This window comes from Myxine glutinosa, chromosome 4 (genome assembly GCF_964187855.1).
Source record: "Myxine glutinosa chromosome 4, kmMyxGlut1.1, whole genome shotgun sequence".
NCBI lineage: Eukaryota > Metazoa > Chordata > Myxini > Myxiniformes > Myxinidae > Myxine > Myxine glutinosa.
The window spans coordinates 7,586,960-7,595,845 of record NC_136264.1 but is presented as its reverse complement, the minus strand read 5'-3'; the positions used below and the strand labels follow the sequence as shown (position 1 = coordinate 7,595,845).

General features: G+C 41.5%; 1 protein-coding gene across 3 annotated transcripts in view; it reads right to left on the bottom strand.

Moving 5' to 3' along the window:
- Window positions 1-6,862, bottom strand: part of LOC137424369 (mucin-4-like) — a 115,920-nt gene extending 109,058 nt beyond the window's left edge. The window contains exon 1 of one of the 3 annotated variants that reach the window (XM_078775402.1): window positions 6,674-6,862. In XM_078775402.1, the coding sequence (XP_078631528.1) occupies window positions 6,674-6,728 (55 nt within the window). In that variant the 5' untranslated portion in view covers window positions 6,729-6,862. The remainder of the gene's footprint in view (window positions 1-6,673) is intronic. The other 2 variants (XM_078775399.1, XM_078775401.1) reach the window with 2 other exon arrangements.
- Window positions 6,863-8,886: the final 2,024 nt, after the last annotated feature.

The window sequence follows — 8,886 nt, the reverse complement described above, 5'->3', positions numbered from 1 at the left end:
AGAAAAGGAATGATTTCATGTTGACTGTGATGATTCCATGGCCTTGCTGATGACTGGAAGCAAGCTTATTGGTCGGTAGTGGAGGGGATCCGTTTTTTGCAGTTTTTAATGTAATGTTGTGATGTTGGTTGATTTCCAAGCAGATTGAAGATGACATGTGGTAAATGACAGGGTGAAAAGGGCAAAGAGAGGAAGTGCAAGAGCAGATGCCACCCATTCCATTTGCAGAGTAAGAGTCGAGGGACACCAGAAACATCTCCACCTTCTCAGATGAGAGAGAGAAAGAGAGAAAGAGAGAAAGAGAGAAAGAGAGAGAAAGAGAGAAAGAGAGAAAGAGAGAAGAGAGAAGAGAGAAAGAGAGAAAGAGAGAGAAAGAGAGAAAGAGAGAGAGAGAGAGAGAGAGAGAGAGAGAGAGAGAGAGAGAGAGAGAGAGAGAGTGAGAGAGAGAGAGAGAGAGAGAGAGACTTTGACTTTTACATCCTTTTATTACAAAAATATCAAAAAGTATATTTTGTAAAACGTATAAATACAACCATTTCACAAAGCATTTCACAAATCAGAGGTAAAAAAACAAGCAAAACCATTTTAAAGGGAACATTTACATGAAGACCATTAGTACATCAAGAAAGGGAACAGGAAAAAAAATAATAAAGTGTTTTGCTCCTCACAAAGAAATCATATCATGCTCGAGGAGTGATCAATCTGTGATCAGCGCACCATTTTGCACAGAGCAAAGCGCATTATTCAATGCCCATATACTTTTGAAGATCAATACTTTATCCATATATGTAATATGTATAGAAACAAAATTCTGTTTTAATCCGGGCAAAAACAAGTCCTTTAAAACAGGCCGGGAGGTTATCTGTACATCTTGTAGGATTTTCAATTTGCATTTTCCTCGTGCGATATATTGCTTTCTTTGCCATGGCAACGAGAAAGTTCGCTAGGGCCACTTCTATTTGGTGACAAATTTGGAGACAGACAAAGAGAGAGAGAGACAAAGAGAGAGAGAGACAAAGACAAAGTAAGTTTCTGTGGAAGAATTCCCAGGCTGAGTTAATATCAATGGTGGTAGATATAGGAGATGAGTCCTGAAGCGTGATGGCCGCTTGCAGCTCCTGCCAGTTTTCCTAAGTAGAACTGCCAGACTTGCCAGTGCTGAGGCTGTTCTCTTAGAATTGCCAGAGAAATGTTGACCTTCACTAGCACATGATCAGATGAGCCAATTGGTACAGAGGAGGTCCAAAACACATTGGTGGGGAGGTTGATTATCACCAAATCCAGAAAGGAAAATTTTCCATTGGGAGAAATCCAAGTAGGTGGGAAAATTTACGGATTGAGTCAGTCCCATGGAATCACAGAAGTCCTTTGCAGAAGTGCCATGGCTGGTGAGAGATATACCAACACAGCCAATTGGCATGGTGACACATGAAGTCAACACAGCCAATTGGCATGGTGACACATGAAGTCACCACATATGAGGAAGAGAGAGTTTGGATGAGTGGTTAAAAGTTGGTCCATGTGGTCTGAGAGAGATAGAGAGATATAGATTGAGTCGTCACTGTTGGGTGGACAGTACAACACAGAGAAACATGAGGTGGGAGCAGAAGGTAAATCACAGCCAGAGGTACTCCTGGTGTTTGGGAGGTGTGAGAGCAGTACACCGAGAGTGAGAAATGGTGTTTTTGATGTAAAGTGCAACTCCGCCACCAGGACAGGTTCAGGTCAATCAAAGCAGAGGAGACAATAACCAGGGAGAGACACTCAGGAGTCAGGGACATCCGGTGGGAGGAAAGATTTTGTTAAACAGATGATGTTTAGTTTAATGGCAGTGGCCTGGACTGAGATATCTGTCAGGTTGCAACGGAGGCCTGGAATATTGCGACTTGCACTGGAAAAGTCTGGCGCAGGTTTCAGCAGAAGACCATGTCGCCATACAGCCCATACCATATAATACGCTGATGAAAGTTCAATTAGCGCAACACAGGTCTTGGGCGTGCGTTGGAACCCATCTCAATGTGGGTAGTAAGTGCAAGTACTTGATCAACACAGCCCTTGCCACGTAGGAAGCCAGCTTGTTCCTTGGGAAGGTCTGGCTCTACCAGTGGAGAGAGCCTGACCAGAAGGACACGCTCAAACAACTTGCATGTTGCACAGAAGAGAGATTTGTGCTGATAGTCAGATGGGTCAGCAATAGGTTTCCCTGGATTATGGATGGCAATGACGTTATTCTCTCTCCAGGTTGATGTTATGACTCCAGTTTTTGGCAGTGGTAAAATTTATTGGCAGTGGTAACAACTTGCAAATGTACGAACTACGACTTGCAAATGTACAAACCAGCACACGGGATCAAATCCAAGTTTAACAATGAAACAATCACAGAACAGGAAATGACATACGAGATCTGGTAATGCCAGATCGCCAAGATCTAGCAGCAACACACAACACTAACTGCATTCAATCAAAGGCTACAATTAGTGCAGCATTAAACGGATCTCAAGATAATTAAAAACAGCTTTTCAGAACATACATTGCAATTCATGAAACCCTGTGTTTTAATTCCTTGATAGCTTCTACTCCAAGGTTCATAGGTAAATGTGGGACTTGACACAAGGTGAATTAATACTACGGTGATGTGAGACTTGACTTGAGACTTTCCCTCAAAGACTTGAGACTTGACCTCAAAGACCCGAGACTCACTTGAGACTTGACTTGAGACTTTCCCTTTCCATTGACTCCCTTTCCCATTCTACAGCACATGCAGTGGTGTGTGTCGGGATGGTGCTGAGGAGCCGTACGCAGTGACATGCTGATCCAGCGTTTACATATATATATATATACAGTCACGTGAAAAAGTAAGTACACCCCATGTAACGTTTTGACTTTTTCAACATATTTCAACATACAGCTATTTGATCTTCATTTCAACAATATTGATAGATAAAGGTGATATAATATAACAAATATCATGAAACATTTACATTTTGTAGTCCATTGTATAATTTAAATAAACATATATTGAAAATTTCGCATGTGGAAAAAGTAAGTACACACCCTTGGCTCTAACAGGTGTTATTGTCCCCTTTGGCAGAAACAACCTCAAGTAGGTGTTTCTTATAACTGTCTACCAGTCTCTGACATCGACTGGGACAAATTTTTGCCCACTCCTCCATGCAGAATTCTTTCAGCTGTGCGATGTTTGAGGGGTTTCTTGCATGCACAGCTCGTTTCAAATCCCCCCACAACATCTCGATGGGATTTAGATCCGGGCTTTGACTTGGCCATTCCAGAACCCTCCATTTCTTTCTTTTCAGCCATTCCTTGGTGGATTTACTGGTATGTTTTGGGTCATTGTCATGTTGCAAGGTCCACCTTCTGTTAAGCTTCAACTTTCCGACAGATGGCCTCACATTATCCTCAAGCACCCTCTGGTACAATGAAGAATTCATAGTGGATTCTATGATGGTGAGCTGCCCAGGCCCTGATGCAGCAAAGCTGCCCCAAACCATAACATTTCCACCACCATGCTTTACAGTTGGTATCAGGTTCTTGTGGTCAAATGCTGTCTTTGGTTTTCGCCAAACATGTCTTCTGGTACTGTGGCCAAATAGCTCTACCTTTGACTCATCTGTCCAGAGCACATTGTTCCAGAAGTGCTGGTCTTTGCCCAGGTGTTCATTGGCAAACTTTAGTCTTGCCCTGATGTTCTTTCTGGACAGCAAAGGTTTCCTCCTGGCACACCTCCCATGTAGATCAAATTTGTGCAGCCTCTTTCTAATGGTAGACTCGTGCACTTTGACATCAACAGTGGCAAGAGCTACCTGTAAGTCCCGTGATGACATTCTGGGGTTCTTAGAGACTTCTTCCAGCATCTTGTGGTCTGCTCTCTGGCTGAACTTGCTGGGGCGGCTTGGCCTGAACAAGTTGGCAGTTGTTTGGAATCTTCTCCACTTGTAGATGATCTTCCGGACAGTCGAATGATTGATTTCAAATTGTTTGGAGATCTTTTTAAATCCCTTCCCAGACTCGTAGGCATCCATAACCTTCTTTCTGAAGGCCTCAGAGAGCTCTTTTGATCTAGGCATGGTGACGCCGCACACTTCAACAACAAAGAGCAAACCAAACGAAATGTCTGAGGTTTAAATAAAACAGGTTCCTCCAGGATCCTCTCTAACGATGTTCTAATTATTTGCACCTGAGCTGGTGCACCTGATTCTAATTTTAGGTATTTGAAGTAGTGATAAATGTAGGGGTGTACTTACTTTTTCCACATGCGAAATTTGCATTTATGCTTATTTAAATTATACAATGGACTACAAAATGTAAATGTTTCATGATATTTGTTATATTATAGCACCTTTATCTATCAATATTGTTGAAATGAAGATCAAATAGCTGTGCAGTCATACCCCGTTTTACGCCATTTTGACCTACGTCAAATCCGACTTCATGCCACTCTTCTAGAGTAAATTTCAGTTCAGCGAACGTCATTATGTGCGACTTTACGTCACTCCTACATCATCATCTCCTTTATCTCGAAGGAGGAGAAGACCATGCCATGCTACAAAGTCGCGAAGGAGCGGCTAACGCGAATGCTTGGGGGTAATTGCACCGGCAACTTCAAGCTGAAGCCGCTCTTGGTGTATCTTGGTGTATCATGTGTGTGAGTATGTGGATGAGCTTTAGGCGCAAATGAGGAATTGAATGAGGATCTTTGGAATTAACTTGGTGAAATGAGGCATTGGTCGAGAATGGTTGTGTGTGTGAGCATCTGGTTATCGTTGAACTTGGTGAAATGAGGCAATGGTCTGGGCTGACCGGAGAAAGTGTATGAGTGGTGTATGGAGGACATGTGTAATGGTGTTGAGTGATTGACTTGCATGGGGTGCAAGTGGATAAATGGAGAGAATACTTGGTGTGTGGAAATAAATGGTGTGTGGACTGAGTAGTGTGGATTGAGTGGTGTGGAGTGCATGGTGCGAAGGAGTGGATGGGGGAGGGTGGACCCCTTAACGAATACCCGGGGAGGGTAGTTTAAAGTTAGGTAGAGGGAGTAGGTAAATTGTTTGGAAATTGACATCTGTGGTGCAGGGAGTATCAAGTTGTTGTTGATGCATATCCTTGTAAAGAACCGATCGACGTGCACATTGCACATGTGCATAGATTTGCAAATGCCTGCCTGTACGTCGTCGTTTCTGCATATATCGCATCGTCCAAAAATAAAGAAGCAAGCAACTTCGGCCACTCGAGGAAAGACGGGGCATGCCTACGACTCGGAGGCGAGCGTCGATCCCCGGGGCGGCAGGGTTCACGGAACCCTGAGCCCGTTCGTTCATCACAGATGACACAACACGACCACCGGTGAAACTGCTCAGACACGTTGGGTAAAGCACGCCGTGGTGAAGCGGGCCGCGGAGCCACTCGACACACAAGCCAGCTCACGGTCAACACGTCCGTGATGGTCACCCCGTTCAAGGAGAAGACCCGACCGATACAAAACAATGGAGGGACTCCCGACGGGGAGCGGCAAAGATTCAGGGCGAAGCCGCAGCCTCCTCCAGTTATTTACTCTAGTTTTACGAATTACGGTGTTTGTCTTCATTTTAAGGCATTTTTAAGACATTACGCCCGGTTTACGTCAAAAACCGAGTTACGTCACGGCTTATGGAACCAATTAATGACGTAGGCCGGGGTATTACTGTATGTTGAAATATGTTGAAAAAGTCAAAACGTTCCATGGGGTGTACTTACTTTTTCACGTCACTGTATATATATATACATATATATATCTACATATATATATATCTATACATATATATATATATATACATATATATATATATATATATATATATATATATATATATATATATATATATATATATATATATATATATATATACATATACATATATATATATATACATATATATACACATATACATATATATATATATACATATATATACATATATATATATACATACATATATATACATATACATATATACATATATATATACATACATATATATACATATATATATATACATACATATATATACATATATATACATATATATACATATATATACATATATATATATACATATATATACATATATATATATACGTATACATATATATACATATATATACATATATATATATATACATATATATACATATATATATATACATATACATATATATATACATATACATATATATATACATATATATATATACATATACATACATATACATTTAAAGTTAGGTAGAGGGAGTAGGTAAATTGTTTGGAAATTGACATCTGTGGTGCAGGGAGTATGGGCAAAATATACTAGCAAAAATACAGATATATATATATATATATATATATATATATATATATATATATATATATATATATATATATATATATATATATATATATATATATATATATATATATACATATATATATATATAATTATGCCAAAGCACCATTTGCATTGCTTATGAAGGGAAAACGTGTTGCTATTTCGATAATATGCAGAAAAAGGCAGTTACAAAATGATCCTCAGTGTATTATTTACTTGTATCAATTCTGTAAAAGTTTTTTTTTTTTAAGTTCACAGACAGACGAACTTCAAAGATACATGATATATATATATATAAAAGAAATCCTTACCTGAATGCAAAATTAATGCCCAAAGTAGATGTAGTAAAAATAATTGGAGCTTCATTATCAGTGGTCGTCTTGTATCGCCAATGTGTATCTTCGCAGTTTGCTCCTCGGTTAGGTGTCTGTCTACCTTTACTTATTTGGCAATATGTGGTTGAGAATTTAAAGAACGTATGTATAGCAAATGAAGCACCGACCTACAAAACAAGTCCTTCTCCTTTTCAAGGAAGGAGAATTACTTCACATATAACATTTAGCATACCTTAGGTGGAGCATTGTGGTGAAGAATATGTAGCATTGTGTTGTTCGCCATGGTGAAGTCGGTCATGTGTCACAACCACCCACAGGGCACGCTCAAACGACCACGCCCAGAATGGCGACCACGCCCAGAAAGGCGACCCAGCCCACAAAAACACATGAATGAATCGCAGAGGCAGTTGCCCCTCCCATTTTAGTGGTTGGAGTAAACAGTTCGATTTATATAAATACTAGTGAAACAGGATTCAGTATTGCGAGAAATAGGGCGGGAACTACAACTTACTACTTACTGCAACTACTTAATATAAGGGCCACAACAATGTTGGTAACCTAAATCTTTCATTATATTTATAATGTATACAATTTACCCAAATTACCGAGATTACCTTTACCTCATCAAACACCAACACAAAAGGAATACTTCACACAACACGTTGGATCACAATCTCTAAACTCTATTCCCAGGGCAGTCGTTACCATATGTACGCAATTTTACATGTTATTTCTCTTATTCTACCTTATCAACACGTGATCGAATTGATGATGTAGTGCCCAGTAGAGGCAATTGCAACGAATCGATGTTCTATAAAAAATATCCCACTGTACCCCGAGTGGGCTGACAGTCATCTCTTGAGGTTGTAGTTCAGACCTATGATGATTTGAGGGAACCACCCCTGGAAGCTCGCTGATCCGAAATCAGAAAATGTAATCGAGTGATTTTTTTAAAATACAACGTCGAGGCTCGTGTAAAGAGCTAACACATTAAACACACACACACAAAACGAAAGATAAACATATTGTTACAGACGTGGCTTGGATGTTATTTACCGAGCGGTTTATTGGTATGACCACGTCTGCACAAGTTACCCGATTGTGCCCGAACGTTGACTAGTCGCGCTATGCTGGCTCAATAAGAAAAAGAAGACACCCTGCTGGATTACAATAACACAATACGACACCAATGTTTCGATTCTCAAGTATATTCGTACGGAAAAGGTTAGATTACAGGGGCTAGAGGTATATTACAGGAAGACAGGCACTTAGACACACTCTTATATTAACCCCGGACAGACGACAGACACACGGGACAACGGCTGACTCACACGGGGGTTTGATGGCTAGGAAAGGCAGAATCGATGGCTCAAGGTGCACTCTTGGCTCAAGGACAGGGTACTGTACGGTCCAGTAGATGCAGGAGGTTTCACAGCGCTCGAGGTGGCGTCTTGTCGTCTCAAGCTGGGGGCGCATCTGACTCAGCGCTCGCAGGTGGCTTTCCTTCTCCAAGCTGGGTGCGCATCTGACGTCACATCCGGCGCGGGGCCGCGTATATCCGGCGGGGAGTGACACGCCCTCGGCTCGTTAGCTCCGCCTCGTGGAATCGGCACGTTGCTTCTCATTGGGTGCGTGCGGGGGGTTTACCAGGCTCCGCCCTTGACGAGGAGCTGACAAGGAGCCCCTTCGTGGTAACCCCGTGGAGCGCATGGTCTATGGCGCTAATCGAGCCGGTGTGAGGACGCATCCTCCCCCGCTCCGCCGCCATCTCCTCTGTTGTTGTTGTAATTGTTGGGGAAGAAGATGGAAGGAGGTATGGGAAAGGTCCTAAACTCACTACTGATGCCATATAATCACATTCTGGTGCAACGAAGAGTCATAATTAATGGAGACGAGGCCTTAACTGACATAGAATAAGAATAACTAGGAAGATGTCCGAAAGTTGTCTACGTGTGGTGCGGTGGACCTGGGCACGACATTTAATGGGGGAATAAGGGGAAGGTCGGCTCTACTGATTGTTATTTACATGCAATGGGACTAGGGAATGGGGGATTGGGGAAAGTTGGGGAGTATTGGAGAAAATAGGGGAATATTTACAAGCGGATATGGAGGCCAAATTCCATATTCGCAACATTGCACCCTTCTCTACCCTCGGGGCGTCCCGACCCAATAAATTTTTACCTACTTTA